Source organism: Protopterus annectens, chromosome 9.part0 (assembly GCF_019279795.1).
Source record: "Protopterus annectens isolate FY-2018-M chromosome 9.part0, PAN1.0, whole genome shotgun sequence".
NCBI classification, from domain to species: Eukaryota; Metazoa; Chordata; order Ceratodontiformes; family Protopteridae; genus Protopterus; species Protopterus annectens.
Genome location: NC_056743.1, coordinates 892,827,865 through 892,850,882, shown reverse-complemented (window position 1 = coordinate 892,850,882; position 23,018 = coordinate 892,827,865). Strand labels below are relative to the sequence as shown.

At 40.3% G+C, this 23,018-nt stretch overlaps 1 protein-coding gene across 1 annotated transcript in view; it reads left to right on the top strand.

Annotated features, from left to right (window-relative positions):
- Nucleotides 1–23,018, top strand: part of R3HDM2 (R3H domain containing 2) — a 2,908,810-nt gene that overhangs the window by 451,550 nt on the left and 2,434,242 nt on the right. The window contains exon 6 of the mRNA XM_044083626.1: nt 3,164–3,259. Coding sequence (XP_043939561.1) covers nt 3,164–3,259 — 96 coding nt within the window. The remainder of the gene's footprint in view (nt 1–3,163; nt 3,260–23,018) is intronic.

The following is a 23,018-nucleotide window of genomic DNA, read 5'->3' as shown; positions in this document are numbered from 1 at the left end:
CACAGACAGGGATAAAAGATGGAGATGTCTTTATCTATATTATCAAGAAACACAAGTCCAAGTCCACACTGGTTAAACAGGACAATGCCCTGGAATTTATCCACATGCAGATCACCATAGACAAAGTCCCATACCATATCCTAGCAAGCTACTGGTCACCCTGTATTTCACTAGAATCTCATAGGTCATACCTAGACCTACTGAAGACAGACACCACTAAGTCAAATTCCCTAATCATGGGAGATTTTAGCTACTGCTTTATAGACTAGGAGACATACACTGCTTCATACTCTCAGGCACAATGATTCCTGGACTTAACACAAATAAAAATCTACTCTGTAACCTCAGCAATCCCTGTTGCAGGAACTAATCCAAAGCAAACTACACCCTATTAAGTGACCAAAATTCAGTCCCCCTCCCATCTCTTCACAGAGGCCCAGTACAACCATGAAATTGGCTGTATTGAGGTAGCGCTGCTACTGTAAGTAAGCCCAAAACAACCTCTAAAAACAAACCACAGTGGTGGAATCCTAACACTAATAGGGTATTTAACAAAAGGAAAATAAAATTGACTAAAATCAGGAAGAGCAACTCCCATAATGATAGGAGCTTTCTAATTAAAGTAAACAGGAAACTGAGAGGACTAAAATTCCAACAAGGCCAATTACAAGGTCAAGATAGCTTCACAAGCTAAATACAACCACAAGATCTTCTATAGCAGTATCCAAAACCTCAAAGGCAGCACACACAAGCTTAGTGAACTGGTGGTTAATGATACCAGCTTTACTGAGCACAGCAGCATAGCAAATTTGCTGTCTGAAAAATTCAGCTCAAACTTCACCCCCAACTACAGTCCGTGGAATACCTACTAGCATAACTCTCTTCACTATTAACAGGAAGTAGGCCCTGGCAGCACCTCCTTGGCCAAAAACACAACCTCAGTGGGCCACAACAGTATCCCTGGATGTCTCCTAAATAGCTGTAAACATGACCTATCGAGACAACTTGAGTCATTTTTCATCTTTAACCTCAAAACAGTCTTTCCGTGACAATGTATGACTGCAGCAGTTATCCCATTTCTGAGGGTGGACCATCAGCCAACCCACGAAAATGCAGACATATTAGTCTGACTAGTTTAATATGCAAAGCCATGGAATGAATGATTATGGAAATGATCAACAAAGACATAAGCAACTTTCAGAGTGGACCCAACTCAGATCGAGTTCGCCAAGGGAAGGTCATGCCTACTGAACCTTGTGGACTTTTTTGAGAAGGTCACCAAGGCAGTGGATGAGGGGAAAACTGTACATACCATCTAACTGAACCTAGGCATTTGGCACAATACCCTACTCTGGTATAGTTAAACTTGCCAAACTGGGCATAAACCCTTACATAACTTGCTGGATTGCCAGTTGGCTTATAGACAGGGCCTATATAGTTAGGATTGGTGATGCTGCCTACACTAAGAGACTGGTCAGCAGTGAAGTACCTTAGGGCTCCATGCTGGGACCGCTTCTGTTTGGCATCTACTTCTCAGAGGTGAAGGCTAATGTCAAGGGACTTTGGCTGACCAAGTTTGCAGATTTCCCCATGACACAAACATCTTACAAGAGGGTCTAACATAAATGACTGGTACTAAAGGCATGGACTAAAACTTAGTGCCAAGAAATACCTTATAGTGCCTTTTGGAAAATGCCATCCAGGCTAATTACTCCATCCATAAGACAGCCCCAGGAGTTGACCTTGTAATCTGAGATCTGGATCTGGAAACTTGTGTAGACAGTAATCTGCCCTTTGACCAACATGTGGCCGAAGTAGTAAGAAAATTATTCTATGTCGTCCAGCTTACAAGTAAGGACAGAATGCAGATCCAAGGAAATCATAGTGCCACTTTATTCTGCTCTTATCAAACACATCATTGAGTGTAATGCCTCCTTCAGCATGTGCCTGACCAGACATGTGCAACAGTTGAAGTGCCCACAGAGGTTCCTTACCAGGAAAATCTGGGGTATAAACACATTGTCCTGTACAGATTTCCTTTTCTGTATAGTCTGTCTTCTGCAGGTTAGAGAGGCTGTCTATACCTGGCGTACAAGGCATCCTCGGATACAGCTCTGATGGACCTTTTGTACATTTGCAAAACTAGCAGCATCAGAACCAGTAGATCCAATGATTTCAGTTTTGCTTGTGACATAAATCAGACATTGGTGAGACAGTTGTGTGTCTGAGGATCCTTAAGTTCTAGAACAGGCTCTCCATCTATGTGAAGCAGAGTCTCTATACCTAGCCCTTTTTGAGTGACTATGACCAATAAATGGGAAATTGGAAATTCACCATGGGTTTGGCCTCCATGTCCGTGATAGAGACCGACAGTAATGCCCAAACTAACATCCCCCCATGTAACCTCTACAGACTTCCTAACTAACATATACCCCCTGCTAATAAACACCCATGTTACATAGAAACAGTTGGGTTGGTTTGCATGGCTAGACTTGTAAAGACCTAAGTGGTGGTTATGTTCATAGTTGTGTAGTAGGCTGTGTGGGTATGTGTTTTCTATCACTGATAGAATTATTGTCATTGGTGGTCCCATTTTTCCCATAATTCCTGGAAGTGGCTCTTGTAAAGCTGATGTCATGCTCACAGAAGTTAGAGCCCAGTGAAATTTGAAGATGGCAAGTTGTGGTTCATGAACTTTATGAATCTGGTCAGTTTTGGTGGTGCTTTTGGTTTGTGGGGATCTCTACCTTTTGAGCTCATATTGTACAGGTAAGAAAATATGCTCTCTGCATATTGTATTGCACTGGACATTGAGTTGCAGCATTTTTTTTTGTTTCTGTTCTTCATGGAATAGATAATGGCATATCCATGTAGTGAAGGCTTTTGCAAAGCCATGTGGAATTCTTTGTGAGCCATACCCATGTTTCATTTAAAAGTGGGTTATGGTATGCTGATTTTTGTGCTCAAAATTTTATGATATGGGGTGGCATTTGCATCCCAAGTAGTGACAGGTGTTTTCAAGAAATGCATGTTTAATTAAATTGTCAGTCTTTAAGTATGTTGTAATATTACAAATACAGATTTGCTAGTGAAAATGATTTGCCATGGACACTGATTATGGACTTTGATAATTTGTAAGTAATGAATTAATTTTCTTGTACAGATTCGTGTACCATTACAAGATGGCAGGAGGAGCAAATCTATAGAAGAAAGAGAAGAAGAATATCAGAGAGCCCGTGAGAGAATATTTGCACGAGAAGTAAGTGTTGTCCTTTTGTGAACTTTTTTGCTCCCATGCCTGGCAACCATCAAGCCTCCCACAGCTTGGAAGGACCTCCCTCTTGCCAATTATAGATGGTTGTGCCATTTTCTTTCCCCTTGTACTAAAAAACTGTCTTTCGGCTTTTCCCGGTTAGGGGTCGCCACAGCGGAACTCCGGTCCGCTAATGATTGGCAGTAGATTTTTATGTGCTGGCTTGCCGGGCCTAACGCACAACCTTCAATGAAGGAACGCCCATTCATGCATGTCGACACACAGAAGATGCTCTAACTGAGAATCGAACATGCAAAGTCTGACTGTGAGGTGACAATGCTACCGCAGCACCACCACCACAGTACAATGTGTAGTGAATTTTCAAGTTCAGTTTTGTTATGGATCTTGAGCCCTAACACCACTGCAAGTGAAAATGAAGCTAGAAAATGTTATTGTTGTCTCTTTCGTCTTTTCCTGGTTAGGGGTCGCCACAGCGGAACTCCGGTCCGCTAATGATTGGCAGTAGATTTTTACATGCCGAGTTGCCAGCTCTGATGCACAGCCTTCAACAAAGGTATGACCATTCACACATGTCTCCACACAGAAGATGCTGTAGCTGAGAATCGAACAAGACAACGTCTTACTGTGAGGCGACAATGCTACCTCAGCACCACCACCGCAGTCACACACACACACACATATATGTATATATATATATATATATATATATATATATATATACATACATACATACATACATACATACATATACATATATACAAGGATATACCTCCAATAAAAAAGTAAATACACCAAAAAAGCTTTCAAGCATAGTAAAGGAGAGTAGAGGTATAGCCAAAAAACTCAGGGGGGCTGGAGGGAAAATGAAGCTAGAAAATAATCACTGTAATTGAGCACTGAGAGGTTGAGTAATAACTGTAATTAAATGTTCAGCTGTTTAGAATGTTGTGGTACGAAATAGATGTCAAGTTGGGAACAGGATTGGATTCTGGGTTACTTTAGACTGAATTCCCTCCTTCCCATTCCTATAAGAGCTTGCCAGACCTGGAGTGTACTTATGATTACCCAATCCAGTCATCCATTTTGCACTTAAAATGGGTCAGGGACTACAGGGTGCCTATTCCCTAAGAGCTATTTTCTGTTATGTATATTGATCATGCCAATAGGTCCTATTTTATATTTATTTTACATTAAGTTCAGATGTTTTGAACTGATGTTTAGGGTGAAGAAGTCACCATAGGACTGGCTCCGTTGAAGCTCTGTAGGCTAGGCAGAGGTCACCTTGCTAAAGTTTATAGAGCACCGAAAAGAGTGAACGCATATTGACAGTCAGGGTAGCACAAGGGTGGCCACTTGATTATCTTAGTGTGGAAATGTTGTGGTACCTCAAGTTGGATTACATGTTTAGATAAGTATGTACCTTGGAGGGACATTATACTGTGTAGTTTTCCAAGTTTGGGGTCGAGAAGAGTGATGACAAGATAAACTTCTTTAGATTATTCTGGCTATATAAGGATTTTCTAACAATAGTGGTAATGTGGTGGTCAAGGGATCGTTGTCAATGAAGGTGCCCAGGTCCTTAATGGCCAAATCAGTTTTTAAGGGGTTGCTACCTATGCCATAAAAGCACAAGTGCCCAGGTTTGGCAAGGGACATGATGCTTTATTTCTTGGCATTTAATTTGAGGTTGTGGTTTGAGCCCCCCTTGTTAGGGCATGATAGCTCCCCCTGTAGGATCTGGTGGTCAGTTGTGTTTGACAAATCTGTTTGCAATTATCACCTGACATAAGTCATCCACTGGCCCTTGGTATAAGCCTTGATGTTGGAGAACTGGATACCAAGGAGGAGTGGTCCTAGTACAGATCCCTGGGGTACAGCACTATTAGCTGCTGTCTTGGTGAAGTGTGTGCTTCTACTAGTAGACTGGGTTTTGCTAATGAGAGGATTTAATATCTAACAGGTAACATAGGGATTTACATTTAGTTTGATTAGCTTATCAATAATGCTACAGTGTGGAATGGTCTCAAAGGCTTTGGCCAAGTCAAGGTAGGCAGTGTAGACTGATTTGCCAGGGTGTAATGCTTTGGTAAGTTAAAAAAATTCACCAGGTTTAAGAGTCCGGTATAACATTTTTTACATAAATGGTCAGTTTATACAAAAATGGCACCATCATTAAAGATAAAGGGATACTGGTAGATAATTTAAACTTTTACCGGTGTGCATGCGTGAATGGGCGTACCTTCGTTGAAGGTTGTGCGTCAGGGCTGGTAACTCTGCATGTAAAAATCAACTACCAATCATTAGCGGATCGGAGTTTCTCTGTGGCGACCCCTAACCGGGAAAAGCCGAAAGACACAAACAAACCAGTGTGCACTTATCAACATGAGAAAAATAGTCTATAGCACATTTAATTTAAAAGGGATGCCAGGTTATGTTAGCGACAGCATTGTACCACTGTATATCTCCTTGGTGTGACTCCAAAATACAATGATGCTTTTTATAGTATTTGAAAAACCTTTGTGAAATTACATAAAAGCAGATCATTCATTACTAGAAAATAAAGTGCTAGAAAAGCACATTTCATAAAGGCTTTGGAAACTGGCATTATTTTCTGTGTAACTTGGAACATTTTCTGTTTGTTAGACTTTAGTGGTAAACTCAGCCTGGTCTGCAAGTCGAGGTTTTATCCAGTTCTGTCTGAAAGCCTTTGTTTGGAGTAAAAGAGCTAACAACACATCATAAACTTAATATTAAACATGAATATAAATAGAAGATTTGTTACAGATATGTTATAGGTCAATTTATAAAGCCCTAACTGTTAAGTTTTTATGCACTAATTCCAGGCTTGACTCAAATATACAAGATTGTACAACATGCATCCCTTTTTAATAGTTAAAATATCAGAAGAATGTGATTAGGTTCTTTCAGAAATGGTTTTGATAAACGTTCATGCATATAAATGTGTGGAGGTGAGAGAGATTGCCTTTACATACTGTGATTTTTTTTTTTTTTTTTTTTGTTTTACTGTGGTTGACTATCGATACCACAGTGTCACCTATGATATGTCACTGGAAAACTGTGATGTTTCTCAATCCTTCAGAAAATTGTTACAACTCGAATTTCCAGAATCTTTGCTTATTCATCCAGTTCTTTTTACTTTGGAAGATGCATTTGTGACTGCCTGCAATTTCCTTGACAGTAAGCTTTGTACTCCTAAAAACAGATTTAAAGTTCTTCAGTCTTAAGTTTTTGTAGAATAATTCTGGCATGATCCAGCAGCTAGAGCCTTAATAAATCCAGCTACTAAGTATTTTGTAAATACTAGTCTCACTCCTCCTGTTAAAGATGGGGAAGGTTTTTGATGAGTTTTGGGGGAGTGAATGCTTCTGCCACTCTTATTTTTAGAATCTTCATTTGTCAGGCTCAAATGTTAAGTTCATCCTAATCAATTGTGAAAGTATGAGGAATGTTTTGGCATATTTTTTTTTCTTGTGAGGAGAAACCTGCTTTGTGTAATTTTTTTTTCTGTTTCTCAAGTCACCACTTGTTGTTTAAAAATTTCCTATGACTCTGTAGATGCCACATTCAGAGCTGCTGCCTCTCGAATTCTTTTAAAGAGGTTTGACTGGATTCATTCACAGAACCTCCCAGGCAATTCAAGAATAAAATTTTGAATTTTCCTTTTGACAGAAAACTAGTTCCTGGTGCCTTCTGCTGTTGAGATCGTCAAAGAGTGTGATGAGAAAGGAAACCTGATTCTAGGAATCTATGGACTATTTCTTCAGTTTTACAGTATTTGTGAGAGTGACTGTTTTATGGTTAGTACTCTGTCAAGGTTCATTTGTTAGCCTCTTCAGCATGTTTGCCCATGGAGTCCCACTTTCAATGCAGTCTCGTATTAAAATGTTTTTGGAAGGTGTTTTACATAAGAAGCCTCCTAGAAAATCTGTCGGTTCCTCCTCTGAGTCTTCATTTTGTGTTACAAAACGTAACACTTGCTCCATTTGAACCAGTGCATAAGACTGATTCGAGGATCTTGACATGGAAAACCATCTTACTCATTGCTTTGACCTCTCCAAGAAGAGTATCTGAATTGCAAGCCGTAATGGTAGGGCAGCTATATATCATTTTTCGCAACAATATTTTTTTTCCCCGGACTAATCCTTGTTTAATGCCTAAGTAGTATTCAAGTTTACTTTAAGCCAAATTATCCATCTCCCTGTCTTCTTTCCAGAGCCTAAAAATGAGGGAGAAAATGTACGCCATACCTTGTGCCAGACAACTCTGGTGTACTATCTTGACAGAATTAAATCTTTCAGATCTTTGGATCAGTTGGTCATTTCTTGTGAAGGTAAGGGACAGCCTGTGTCAGTGCAGACTATTTTCAAATGAGATTGACTATTACATTTTGTTTTACTCATCATAACAAAACTATTCCAGATAGTCAAGGCCCATTCTGCCATGGCCTTGGCTTCATATATGACTTTTTGGAAAGGGTTGATTTCTAGAAGTATTTTAGAACCTGCTTACTTGGTCATCTGTGCATACTTTTACAAAACACTATAGGCTTGATCCTTCTCTAGTCCCAGTTCAGGCTTTGGTGTAATCATTCTCCATGGGCTCCTGGATTCTTTTCCTTCCACCTCCCAAATATGGAAAGCTGTGGTAATCTACCCATATAGCTAAGGCTACTGCAGCAGTGATCAATATGATGAATATAGTACAGTTGTGTAAGTAAACTTAGCATAACAGTGGATGTGAGAATTATTGCAGTAGCTGCTCCATACCCTTATTTTTGGTGTGTTTTTTTAATGTTAGGATATGCTTATTTATTTTTTTGCTATTCCTAGTACTGTCCTTTTAGGGCTCAGCCTCCCTCCCTTCCTCTCACTCTTTTCATGAAAGCTCTGAAGGACTAGGAACTCATACTTGTCTTTTAGTCAGCTCAGCTTGAGCTGCCTGACAGTTTGGGCATGTGGAAGAAGCCCTAAAGCTTTGGAAGCTGCAGATGTTGTATCCTTGGCAGGATATAACCCATATAGCTAAGGTTACTGCAGCAGCAGTGAACATTTGAGCATCTGTTATCGTAAGTTTACATACACAACTGTACTTTTCTTCCAGTTGAACAAGGAGAGTTGCGACTTCCTAACTTGCCAGGGTACTGTAAAGTCAGGTAGGTTAAATGGATAAGTTTAATGCTTATTCAAGGACAAAACAGGAATGACTGTAAACTGAGTTATAGTCACAAGTGACAGGTGAGGACTGTGTCAGGCAAGCAAAGTCCTAAATATACAAATGAATAAACTAAAACTGAAAGAGGCGAGACTTAGAAGACAGAAAGGCAATGCCCATAGGGATGGTTATCTTTTTAGCTGGGAGTGAGAGAATGTAGCAAAGTAAGAAGAGATGGTGAGACCAGACGAGGAAACAAGTAGAATGGGAAAGACCAAATTAGTGGGGGGTATATTATTTCAGGGCTTAAAATCAGAATTAATTTGAGAGACCTATAAAATGAAAGGCCAGAACTAGTAACGTTTTCATAGAACCAAGGATGGAAGAGGCTAGCTAGTAAGGAATACTAAGAGTATATAATATAGATCGACACCAGAAAACAAGCAATACAATTGAGAAAAGTTTGGGGAAAGGAATTGATACGGAAATTTAGTTTAACATTTGGTTACTGTGAAAGTCTGACTGGGTAGAAGCACATTTTCAGTGGAGGCCCAGGGAGAAACGCTCTAAATTATTACAAAACATTTTAAGAACAATAACTTTGCAGTCTTCAGAAATAAAACAAAAACATCTGCAGTTTAAATAATTATTACAAATTAGACGTAATCTAAAAACATAGGTTAAGGATCGATACAAGTTATATGACAATCCCTTAATATTTAGAGAAATGTTAGTTTGTAGAGAATTTAAAGGTAAGTTAGTCTAATACAAACAAGAATTGCAGTATGAAGTGAGAGAAAAACAGGCTTATGGTATATTTAGAGAGAAAGTCAGGGAGGAGAATTTGATAGAAGTAAGGAAGTAAGTGCTGAAGGGAAAGTAAGGAGTTACAAGGAATGGTAATGTACTTGTTCACATTTAGGGATATAGTTTATCCTAGTTTTGAGCAAGAACAGAGACTGGTTTTAGACTTGAAGTCTTTCAGAGTGCTTTTGAATCATAGGGAGTGTATTGACCTGATGGATACAGGTAAGGAGTTCCAGGCCTTGGCAAACGTGTACGAGTACAGACAATGCACAGCAGATTTGATAGGTTTGTAGACAGACTGGAGGTTTTGGTCTTGGTCACCGGATCACGATGACCGGTTGAGAACATAGTTGTGCAGAATATTTTTTAGTGCCGGACAGGCAGATGGATGCTGTATAATTTTATAGGTGGTAAGAAGCTGTGTATATGTTAGTTGATTAGGCAGTTCTAACCAATTTAGGCTTTAGTGCTATACAGTGTTGGGTTTTGAAAGGGGTATTTGCTGCAAATTTAGCAACTTTGTTATAGCATTGTTCAAGTTTTAGTTTTTGTGAAGCTTGGAGGCTAGTATGGGGAGGAGAGAAGTAGTGACAAGTGTAGTTTTAGTTGAGTCAGTGAGAGTTTTTGGCTCTGTAAAACATCCCTAGTTTTTGATGTTTTTCTTACGCAGTTTGTTATATGCAGGTTGAATGCAAGATTATCATTCGCTATCACCCTTAATATTTGCTATGAAAGGTGACTTCACTGATTGTATTGAGAGAGGATTTGAGATTTTGTTTTTTAATGATAGAGGGATTTGGGGAAAAAGTAGTACTTTGGTCTTTTTTTGGTTGAGCATAGGTTATGAGTTACGAAGCCATGTTTCAGTGTCTGTTAAAGCTTCCTGATTAATGTTTTGGAGGTGTACCATGTTGTCAGATGTGCAGATGAAAGTGAAGTAATCATCTGCATATTGTATTAGGGTGGCCTGTTGTGTGGATGTATAGAGGGTGTTAGTGAAAATGTTACAGAGGAGGGAACCAAGGCTAGAGCCTTGTGGTACACCAGTGGTGACTGGGAGGTACGGAGAGAGTGTGCAGTGCCATTTTGCTGACATACCTATTGGACAGGTAGCTTTTAAACCACAGAAAGGTGTGCTGAAAGAGACATAGTCAGGGCATTTGGAGTAGAAGTTTGCTGTGCCAAACTGTTGAAGGCTTTAGACAAGTCTAGAAATAAGGACGAGACTAGTTGGTCATTATCTCTAGCTTTATTGATGGTATGCATATAGGCAGGATGGAAGCCATGTTGTGTAGAGGATAGGAGTTCTCCTTGCAGGAGATAATCTAGCAATTGCTTTTGAATACATTTTTCAAGTGTTTTGGCAAGGGGAGATTACATCTATAACAATCTCAAGTTATTAATGTCTTTTGATTTTCTTCCTTTGTGCAGCGGGATAATGTGTGACTTTTTCCAGAGAAGGGGAACATTAGATTCCTGGACTGACATATTTATAAGGATTGAAACAGGATAGGCAATGCTGTTGGCTGCTATTTTTAAGTACTCATTTGGAAGGTCATCAGCTGAAGAAGAGCATGGTTTAAATTTAAGAATAGTTTTATATAGGATGTGGGCACAAGTTTGAAGGTGAAAGAGGATGTACTGATATGTGGCTTTGAGACAGGGTTGGAATTAGATGGTGAGGAATCATTGGTTAGAGATGCTGTACTATCTATAAAATAAGAGTTGAACTGTATTGCATTTTCAAGTGGTTAATTATCGGGTAAGGGTTTGGGGTTGAATTTTTGGCCAGGATGTAATATTTCTTTAATGGATATCCAGTATTTTTCATGGCTGCATTTAGTATTATTGTGAAGGTTATTGCAGTATAGTTTTTTATCTTCATTTATTTGCTTTTCAGTACTATTGTGAAGCATTCTGAAGTTATCAAGACATTGAGATGTTTTACATTTTTGCAATTCTTTCCATGCTTTTTCTGTGTCCTGCATTAGCATGATACTCTTTGGGGTACTTGTGTGTTATCTCAACCACATTTTCTCGGTTGCATTAATACTTATGTTGCCCTGAAAAGGAGTGTGGAAATTAGCGTAAGATGTAATTTAACGTCTGTATTAACAGCAAGTACGTTTGCATTACAATCAGGAAGTTAAACAACCATGAAAGTTGCACACCACACACTGTTCAGTGGTTGTATGGTGTGTGTGGTTGCATAACAGTCATATAAAAGAGTTTATATTTTAAGGTTTGCAGTGTATTGGGCTTCCCTTCTGTGATTGGCGTGTTTGGTAGCATACACAGGCAGGAGGGGCAGGATTATTAAAACCACTTGCTGTTTTTTTTCTGAGTACGGAAGACTAAATAGTGTTCGTTATCATATAAATGTTGTAGAGAACTTAAAACTTTACTGTTTTATATACTTTGTGTTGTATTGTGTTGCGGAGAATGCAGTGAATGCTGACAGTGTGAGGTTGCGATAATACGCAGGTACCCTCTTTGGATAGCCAAATTTGCACTATTTGTTTTTAGTCTCTTCCTTCTAAGAGGTGGAAGATTGTTTAGGTTATTTAGAAAAGCTGTATTGAATTCATTTACAGCATTATCTAAGGGGGAGGGTTTTTAGGAAATTATAGTTAATAGATGATGGTGCAATAATGACTAAGTCTGGGTTAAACTTGGAAAGGTTGCAAGTTGTTTTATAAATATGCTGTTTAACTGAATGTGTGAGATGTCTGGTTGTATAGATTGGGAGATCACCATGAGAGTTTGACATTGTACCTGAAGTGGAGCATTTGCTAGGATCTGATACTAGGATCCAGTCTGATCTGATACTAGGATCCAGTCTAATTTGGGAATTTGATTTCTTGCTGTAATGTGTGGGGCTGTTAATTGTGTGAAACCATATCACTTCATGTTAGATGTAGGGGAGTTGTTTGTCCAACCAACTGACATTCACATCACCCTAGTAGTAGTGCTTCTTGTGGAAATGTTATGGATATTCAGTGTGGGATGTCTTCCAGTATAGCTACATTGTTGCCAGGAAGGATGTAAAAGACAGTAGTACATATTTGTTTATAATTGTTTATTTTGAGGAATGCAGTAGGAAACTCTGCTGAACTGAATTTTAGTATTGGTTTGCCACAAGGGGAAATGTGATAGCTGTTGGGAAATGTTAAAACAATACCACCACAGTTCATCTTTATACTGTCATTACAGATGATATTATAGCCAGGAGGTATAACTTCAGAGTCGATTATGCTGGATTTAAGCCAAGTTTCAGTTACACTGAGAACATCTTGATTATGCTGGGTAATCTACGCATGTAGTTCAGCAGTTTTACTTATGCTTCTGACATTTATTGCAACGAAAATTAGATCACCAGGGTTGGGAGCTGGCTGTTGGGTTAGAAAAGTGTGTGGGAGAGAATTATCTTTGCGTTCAGTGTGATAGGTGGGGCCAGGATTAGGGTGTATATCTTCTCCTAGAAGGATTGTAGTATATTGAGTAATTAGGCATTCTTGTTTTTGGAGAGGATTCATGCATTTAATTATTTAGTTTTGTTTTGAGTGGAAGTGCAGTTTATCAGTTCATATTTGGAGTAAAGTTGGGGGCAATATTAAATAGGTTTGGTGCAGAGAGTTTGGTTGTCCTGGTATCTCCTCTAGAATGTAAGGAAAAGAAGGGGTATGACAGCCTAAGGTATAATGATATAGTGAAAATAAGAAATGAGGGTTTGTTTGGGAAAAGGAAAAGATCCAGTGTGGAATAGAGATGGCTACTATTACAGAGAATAGTGATTATGAATGGATATATTGCAAAGCAGTATGGGAGGGAGAAAGATAGTTGCGTATGGAGCCACTGTAAGTCAGAGCAGGAGAATATGTGGGAAGTTTAAGAGTAGAGTGATAGAAAGTTTATGAATGTAAGCTCAAGTACTTTTAGCAGGATGTATACTGATAGAGAACCACAGTGATAGTGTAAGTATACATCTATTTTGATCAAATTATCAGAACATGACACTACATTGATATGCACAATATAAAACCATCACCTAGTAAACATTCATGGGATTAACTAGTACATCAAAACAGTGATTTTATATATATATATAGGTTCTGTTCAGAAGCTTGAAATACTGAAATCTGGAATTTCAGTATTTCGAGCCCAAGAAGCCGAATCCACATAATAGCGAAAATTTAGAAGCACGAAATTCAAAACCTCAAATACCGGAGGGTTTGAATTTTGTGTTTCTAAAGTTCCGCTATGGTTATATATTCAGGTAAGTGTGTGTGTGTTAAGGGGTTTGGGTAGGGGCTGTGGTGTGCGTCAGTTTGTTTTGTTGCTGTGATGTGAAGAGAAAGTAGCGTGTGGTAGTGGTGTGTGTGTATGTAGTGCGACCTCGGAGTGAGAATATTTAAGTAGGGGGGGGGGTGTGGGTGGTGCTTTCATGTAGTAGAGTGATTGTGTGTGTTTGTGTGGTGGATGGTGTGTGTGTGTGTGTGTGTGTGTGTGTGTGTGTGTGTGTGTAGTAAAACCGTGAAATTCAAAACTTCCTGTATTCGAAGTTTTGAATTTCGTGGTTTTTAGTTTTCTTTGATGTCCTTCAACAATGCAACTGCAGTCATAACATATGGGTTGTCCTGCCTCAGGCAGCCCTCGGTCGGCCGGATTCCAAAGTCTGGGTCCGACATCGGCTGATGTCGCATTTCTCTCTGACGTCAGAGTGGCTGGAGTACATAAGCATCAGCCAACGCCATTTTCTTCAGTCTTTCTTGCCGCGCAGTGCCCGAAGCAGAAGCAGTTCGCAAGTGCCGGTCGGTCAGCTCCTGTATTCTTCAATTCCGAAGTCATGAAAAAAGCTAAGTACCCCGTTGGGGACCTTTTCTTGCCTCAGCCGATGTCAGAAATTACTGAAAGTTAACAATTGTCTTTCTTGTGGTAAACAAATACCTCATAAGGATTTCCACTCTTACTGTCTTCCTTGCCTTTGCCCAGACCACGACGTCTCGGCCTGTGTAGCCTGTGCTCGCTTCAACAAGCGCACTCAGGCGCCGGGCGGCGTTCGCTGAAGATTTTTTTGGCGAAAAATTTGCTTACACAATGCCGTCGGATCTTCCGACATCGCAAACTCCCAAGAAACGAAAAGACCGGGACCGACATCCTCGGCCCGCGTCTACCACCGACTCCACGCCAAAACCTACCGCAAGTGCTCCGGTTCCCTCTGCGACGGTCTCTCCACCGCTCCGAACCGAAGACAACGCATTACCGACGACTCCGATTCCGGATATCACTCCGACGCCAGTTATTGATTTTCCTCCAGATACCAAAACCGAGGAAATGCCCGAGACCATTGCTGTAGACAAGGTCACTCCTGCACGTGGGGCTGCCAGGCCTCCTATGGCCATGTCTATTAAGGCGTACACTAGGGCTAAGGCAGCCAGCAAAACAAAACATCTTGCTTCTAAAACCTTACCTCAGCCTACTCCAGAGACACAAATTATGTCTATGGCTGCTGATTTAATTTCTATGATTAGATGTTCACAGGCCCATCCTGAGAGAGGATCCCAGCCTCCTTCTGATAAAAGGCCCCGGGTTGAACCCTCTGACCCTATTCCGTCAGATGAAGATTCTGAGGGCTCTGTCCACTCTGATAGCCAGGAAGAGCTCTTCCAGACCTATGAGGACTCGGATGCAGAGGATTCCATCCCCTCGGCCTCCCCTCCTGAGGATATTTCTTTTGGGGAAGTTCTGCATACCATGAGGGAACATTTCAAGTGGCAAGGCCAGGAATATTCTGTTTCCAGAAAACTCCTTCGGACTTTCCTTAAGAAGCCCCAGCACAGGCCCTTAGCTATTCCTCCTGTACTTGATGTTTTGGATGATTTATATTCTGACTCTAGTGTTACCCCTGACTCTCTTCCTCCCGCTCCAGCCAAGCCAGACAGGTATTACAGGGTTCCAGAAACACATTCCCATTTATTCAGGGCCCATACTGCTGATTTGGAAACTATTTCACAGGGGCCTAAAGGAGTTTCAGCTTCCACCTCTAAAAATCCATTGCCCTCCAACAGGGAAGCTAGGTCATTAGAGAGATGGGGCAAAAAGGTTTACACATCCACTACCTTATCTATGAGAGCTTTGAATTGCCTTTTTCATATGTTAACAATATCAGGATTTTCTGTTAGAAGATTTACAAAAAACATTGGCCACTCCTGATCCTTTAGACAGGAAGGCTTTGCAGGAAGCTGTACATAATACTCAGCAAGTAAGCAATCACTTCCTGCAGTGTGGGTATGATGCACTGGAAGCTTCATGTAGGGCAGCTATGACAGGGGCAGTCATTCGTAGACATGCATGGTTAAAAGATCATCCTCTACCAGACCATGTAAAGGCAAAACTTCTGGATGCACCTTTGGAAAAGAACAAGCTTTTTGGTGCTAATGCTAAAGATGTGTTAAAGACCATCGAGGAAAAAGCAAAATCAGTTCAGACAGTGAAAGATTTCCTCCAGGTTCAACCCCCCAGATTCAGTAGGAATTGGCTGGTCCTTTCCTAATCCAGAAAAGTTTCAAAGGGGTAAAAACAGACGTGGCTGAGGAAGAGGCCAATACAGAGGTCCTTACAGGGGACGACAATGGCAGCCAGGAAACCAGAGAAGTGACGCAGGGGTTTCACCTGCCCCACAGCCACAATCTCAATGACTTTCCTCTACTACCGCCTACCAGGGAACAAATAGAGACTCCCTTGGGCGGGAAATTATCTCAGTTTGCAGAAAATTGGCACAGACTGACAAAGGACAAATGGATTTTGGACATTATAGACCGAGGCTACAGGTTCCATTTTCATACCTTGCCAAGAAAACAAGGCATGCCAAACCTACCACAAAACCAGAGGGCAGAGGCTATCAAGCAAATCTCTCCTGCTGACTCAGATGAAAGCAATAGAAAGAGTTCCACAACAAGAACAAGGCCAGGGGTTCTACTCAAGACTGTTCCTTGTTCCAAGAAAAGAATCTCAATGGAGACCAATACTGGATTTGTCCGCATTAAACACCTTTCTCATAGTACAAAAGTTCAAAATGCTGACTCTACAGCAACTCCTTCCCATGCTGGGCAAGGGGTCTTTGCTGATTGCTCTGGACCTCAAGGAGGCATACCTGCATGTCCCTATCAGACACATCTGCAGAAGATACCTCAGATTTCTTGCAGGGCCAGAGCATTATCAATTCTCAGCATTGCCATTTGGCTTATCTACTGCGCCCAGAGTATTCACAAAATGCTTGGCTTCAGTAATTGCTCACTGCAGGCTCCAGGGGATACAAATTTACCCGTACCTGGACGACTGCCTCATACAAGCGGACGACAAATTGATGTTGACAAAAAACTTGGACTATGTCATACGATTACTTCAAGCTCTGGGATACACAGTCAACTTCCAAAAGTCAAGACTGCAGCCATCCCAGCAAATAATCTTCTTAGGAGCCATACTGATAGAGAACCACAGTGATAGTGTAAGTATACATCTATTTTGATCAAATTATCAGAACATGACACTACATTGATATGCACAATATAAAACCATCACCTAGTAAACATTCATGGGATTAACTAGTACATCAAAACAGTGATTTTATATATATATATATATATATATATATATATATAGGTTCTGTTCAGAAGCTTGAAATACTGAAATCTGGAATTTCAGTATTTCGAGCCCAAGAAGCCGAATCCACATAATAGCGAAAATTTAGAAGCACGAAATTCAAAACCTCAAATACCGAAGGTTTTGAATTTTGTGTTTCTAAAGTTCCGCTATGGTTATATATTCAGGTAAGTGTGTGTGTGTTAAGGGGTTTGGGTAGGGGCTGTGGTGTGTCAGTTTGTTTTGTTGCTGTGATGTGAAGAGAAAGTAGGGTGTGGTAGTGGTGCGTGTGTATGTAGTGCGACCTCGGAGTGAGAATATTTAAGTAGGGGGGGGGGTGTGGGTGGTGCTTTCATGTAGTAGAGTGATTGTGTGTGTGTGTGTGTGTGTGTGTGTGTGTGTGTGTGTGTAGTAAAACCGCGAAATTCAAAACTTCCTGTATTCGAAGTTTTGAATTTCATGGTTTTTAGTTTTCTTTGTTTTGTGGATTCCACTTCTTGGGCTCAAGATACTGAAATTCGAGATTTCAGTATTTCGAGCTTCTGAACTGAATCCATACATATATATGTGTGCCAGAACATCAGCAAATCACATATCTGAGTGACATCCTTAAAAATATAATGCACTACTAGGGTCTTTTCACTGTTCTACATAGTCTTAGAACAAGTAGAAATGTAATAACATATGGCACATACCTGCTCTGTGAAGGAAGATTGGGGCTGAGTGTAAGAGGAGATGACAACACTGAGGGGATGTTTAGCAATACATTGTACTACAGTGGCCATCCCACCCTCGGGTCAAATTAAACTGAGATCAATCAGTTTATAGCCAGTACAAAGCAATTAACAGAGATGCCAAATGAAAAGGTTTTCTGTTATTTCCTGAGGCTAAATAACTGGCATATGCAGTATAGTATACAGGTCAAGAAAAGGAACAGTGGCCAACTTAAGAGGTCATTAGAGTGCACAAACTATTTCACAGAGGCTTTCAGTCGCAGAGAATGCATGTATTTAACTGTTTAAGTTTGTACCCAGTAAGGCTCTTCACGGTAAGCATGCTTGCATTATACAATCTCAAAATTTTCAGTAAACTTGTAGGAGTAGGACTTGTGGCAGAGCTCCTGCAGTTTCCAGGTCAGATGTAGTGACTTGCAGACTCTGCAGTAGGAAGAAAGATAGTGAGGGAAGAAAATGAATACAAAGGTAAATGTAAAGATGCACACAGGTAACTTCAGAATATTTACATGGAAAGAAAAAAATTTAAGTTGTCAGGAAAAAGTATAAAATGCAAACTGCCCTCTCTATAGGGTATAATAACGTGACAAAATTTGTTTCATTGGGTTGTTTTTAACACCTTAATATGTTATCACTTAAGACCTGGGTACATACATTAATAGAAAAGAAACTATATTAACAGTGTCATGCATTATACATTGCATGTTTTATTTCTTAATAACTTCAGTCATTCACCCCAACATTACATAAATTGTGTAATTCCTGCCATTTCTTAAATCTCACTCCTCCTACTGATTATTATTCTGCATATTGTTCCCACAAATTCCACTTTTTCTATGTAATTTGCTCCTCCCTTTTCTAAAGATTCTACTTTCTTTTATTTTATTTCTTCAAGCAATAGTCAGCACTTAAACGATGGTTCAGATTTTGTTTCCATTCTCTAGTAATTGCTTTTTTTTCAGCCAAGAGCATTAAACTTAATGCATTGTTAATGGAGGCCATATCTTTTTAACTGCCCAGATTTTTGCAGAAGGTCCAGATTCTTTACTCATTTTTGGTCTGTTCCTCATAAAATGCAGTTTTCTGACACAGTGAATTCACTAAATAATGAAAGACATTTGATTTTCAAACTTTGTACCCTTCAGAAAATACATAGGAAAAATGGTTTTGTTACTAACAGCTTTCTAAGTTCATAAGAGCAGTGTTTGAAATGTGTCCCTATTTGTGGGCTTTTGTTCCTCCATTATTTTTGGCTTTGTCTAGATTTCTTGTGCTATGAGATTGCGAAATATGATGCAGGCACTTTAGATCTTGTGTTCCAGCTCAGGGGAGTCATTTCTTCGTTACAGTCATTTGGTCCACAGCATTTCTGACAGGAGTACTTTGTAGGGTTTTTTAGAATTTCCCAACTTGTTAGGCTCCCACAAAACATATTTCCAGTTGCATCTCTCTTCTAGCATACCTCTAGCATTTATCTGCCCGAGGAAAAATCCTCTGAAGTCTGCATAGGGTATAAAAATATTTATGTAAGCACTTCCAAGAAAAAGCAGTAAATATTCTGGACTTTGTAGCATACTTGAGAGCCATACAGATGTCCTTCCATTTTTCCTTTGTAAACTTTTACAGTCTCCCTTCCTAATTTTTCTCACCTTCCCTGATTGATTCTTTTTGCCTGTCCCCTTATATGAAACTAAAAGGACTAAAATGGGTTAATTGTTTGTCTTACTGTCCGTATCCGTAATTGACTGCTCCCAGTTTTTGTATTATGTTTTGTTTATGCTCTTCCAACATATCCTTAGCTGCCATAACAGAAATTATTTTTAAATTATACACTTAAATATCTTCATATTTGTACATTAAACAGCAGTTACCCAGAGCACTAAAGTGTCGGAAAGCCCAATTAAATTGAATGGACAGAGCAGATTTCTGATTTACTACTGTAGTGTAGGGGAGCCAGCGAGCAGTGGGCAGCTATCCACTTGGGCAGTATATTTTTGTCCTTAGTGATATCTCTCTCTTCTGAGGTAGGGTACTGCAATGTTATCTCCCATGTCAAATGTTTGCTTCCATGCACTCACTCATTTCCAGCCACGTCATAAAAATTTTGCACGCCAGTGGTACCTAGTCATTTTTGTGGCATTCTTGTAGGTACTCTGCTTTGAACTTCCATTGAGTGGCTTTAGCACAGTGAATCATCCTGCTTTCTTCAGCTGGCTTCTCTGACACTGACATTAAGACCACCAGTCAAACCCAGGTCATCTGACGTTGAGTTAGAGCTCTGTCTCTCCCTGTTGCAATGCCATCTTGAGCTGTTGGTAGTATTTCTTGCAAGGCAAACTTTCAAAGGGGATTTGGGACTGGAGTCCTTCCTGCTGTACTTGTCCCTGATCTTAGTATGGCACTTAAACAGAAACAGTGGTATGTGCTAATGCCTGTTTTGCAAGGGTCATTGTAGATATGACTGTGGATATTACTCTTGAGGCTTCACTTTGGTCATTTTCATCCTAGGACAAGTGAACATGGTGTTGGATCCCTTTTCCATTTTTACAGCCAGTGCTGTTGCTGATGATTAGGAAGTCTTCTCAGGTCCAGAATTTTGAGTGTGTGGTTACTCTATAGATGACATTTTCTTCACACGGGGAAAAAATGATGGTCTCCCCTACTTCATTTATTTCAGCATGAACAACAGTTTTAATGATATCTTTGGTCCTGTGTAGCATAGAAATATATCCTGCCTTGGATCACCATTACAATAGTATTAACTGATGGAGTATTCATCCAAGAATTGTGGTATGTCCAGCTGGCAAACAGAAGCTTGGGCGCCTTGACCTTGTGCAACATGTCCGATTTATGACATCATCCAAATGGAGTCTGAGGTACGCAAGAGATGTACAGATATGAATTAGCTCCAAACTTGCTTTCTGTCAGCCGAGTACTGAACTAGAGCTTCAACTTTGGACTGTCAGAGGTATGATTTGTGCATCATCCCTGGCTTGTTGGATAGATATGTATCCTTGTTAGGAACCTTCCTTTTCACTCTCTTTTTGTTTTTCTTCTTGTTATCAAAAAGAAGTAATGGGAGTCATATTTCTCTCAGAGGTCTGTCTTGTTTAGGTGCAGAATATTGACTATAGGCACTGTTCTAGCTCTTGGGCATTTGTATGTAAGATTTTGCTTAGTCTTCTGTCTTTATTGAAGATTTGCTTTGGGAATCAGAAACTTAAAGCTCTTGCCCAAGGAAAGAAGGCATAGGAATCCTTGTATATTGACATCCATTCAATGCCAAAGCTGTTGTCCAAGAAACTTGGCATGGAGACTTTTACTTTTGAGTCAGACCTTAATGTGTCCATGGTCTCGTGAGAAGATCCCAGACAGTCTGACTGCTGATGTTGGCCCCACTATCTTGACCCCATTGGAGGCCACTATGGAGTAGAAGTCTCACACATCCACTACATTTGGGCTAAAAGGAGGTACCTTGGTTTGCAATTTCAGAGGAAAATGGTGGCATATCTCAGATCTTAAGGGGATTTTTACCCTGTTCTTTTATTGTGGTACATCTGGTCTCAGAACCTCCTGGATGTCCTTTCTGACCATTGTTGCAGTATTCTTTACAATTGGAATATCTTGGCAGTGATAGCTGAACATCTGGCCAGCATACCAGAGACTTGGCTCCTTCCATGCACAATACATCAGACATGTTTCCAATGTTTATAAGACGTAGGAACATAGTGATGTACGAGTACCTAATTCTCAACTTCTTTTCTGTCAGTTTGAATGCTGCTTTATGAATTCAGGCTGCAAGTCATTCATTGAGTTGCTAAAGCTACTGAGCTTTCGAAAAGATAAGTGTCCTGTTGGGGTCTTTTCCTTCCTTTTTGTTTGGTTGAATTACATTTTACATGTCATCCTTAAAGGAAAAATGAGTGTGGGAGGCAGATTCCCCATAAGGGTAGACACGAGAAGTGCTTTTTTTGTCTAGGTGCTGCCCACGACCATACTCAGTGTGAGATTTGTCGTGCATTTGTACTGAAGACCCTATGCAACAGTCTGTCTTCCCTTTCTGTCTATTTAGAAAACCAGTGATTGAAGCTTCTGAAATCACCTGCCTCAGTGTTAAGCTACCACGCAAGAAAAAAATCTAAAGATACACTTGCTAAGTCATCTGCTGTCCAGCCTGTTCCGGATGTCTCTGTTGGGTTAAGTGATAAACTCTCAAGGACTGTCTGGTTCCAGAGTTCTCAGTCTACCACAACTCATTTGGAGGCCAGGGGCTGTCTACCTGTACATCTGCTGAGGCTGTGACAATGTCTGTTGTAGACGAGAAGGGGGAAATCACATCTGATCATTTCTTAGGTGCCTAAGGGAATTCCCCAGGTTTTTGTTAGGAAGGAAGTCACTGATTCCCTTATTAAAGTCAGGCAGGAGTCTGAACTCTCTAGGTTTGTTAGGGCTGGTGTTCCTTTGAAAATGAAACACAAGACCATATATGTTTCTCCTGTAGCTAAGGATCCACACACAGTGGTAGGATTTCACTTGGGGCCTTTTAAAAGCTTTGAAGCCCCCCTCAGTGGTTATCTCTTCTTCCTCTGTACCCCGGTCATATACTGCTATATATCCTCAGGACTCTGATTCCTCTGAGGAGGATGTGGAATTAAATTCTGGGGAGGATTCAGTGGCTTACTACTTTCAAATCCATTCCCCCTCTTCCCTTGGGGTCTGAGGAGGAGGATTCCTTTTCTACTCACTTCCCCATTGAAGAATTGTCTTTTGGGAACATTATAGTATATATGATGGAGCATTTTAAATGGGATTTTTGACTGATTTGATATCCACAAGAGGGTAATATGATCTTTAACAGATTGATTCACCCTGCCCTTCTGCAGTCCACCCATTCTTGGAAGTTCTCTTAGACATTTTCTTCTGCTTCGTAAAGTGGACAGGTGTGGGGGGGGGTGTATTCCTCTGCCACCATAGCTTTCTGAGCCATTAACTTTACCTGATTGATATCATTGGATATGTGCTGGCTTTTCTTTCTCAACACAGGAGTGTTTTGGCTCGTATGCCTGATTTAGAAGCAAAAGCCTCTGCCGTTTCCCTTTTAAGCTCTGCTTCCCAAGTAGCTCGTTACTGTATAAAATGTAGATGTCCTTCTATTCTTTTGTTGCAGTATTCTTAACATGAGGGAAACCTTGCCAAAGGTGGACCCAACGTTCAGCCATCAGAATTTAATTACTGCAAGGTACGTGGAACGTTGCATGTAGGCCACAAAAGCGACGTCCACACCTACCGTCCTCAGAACTTCTCTGCCGCTAGTCCAAACGCCATCTACAGTCATTGGTCTGCTAGCCCGAGTTGTTTGCTGTTTACATTGGGGTTTTGTTTTAATTTTT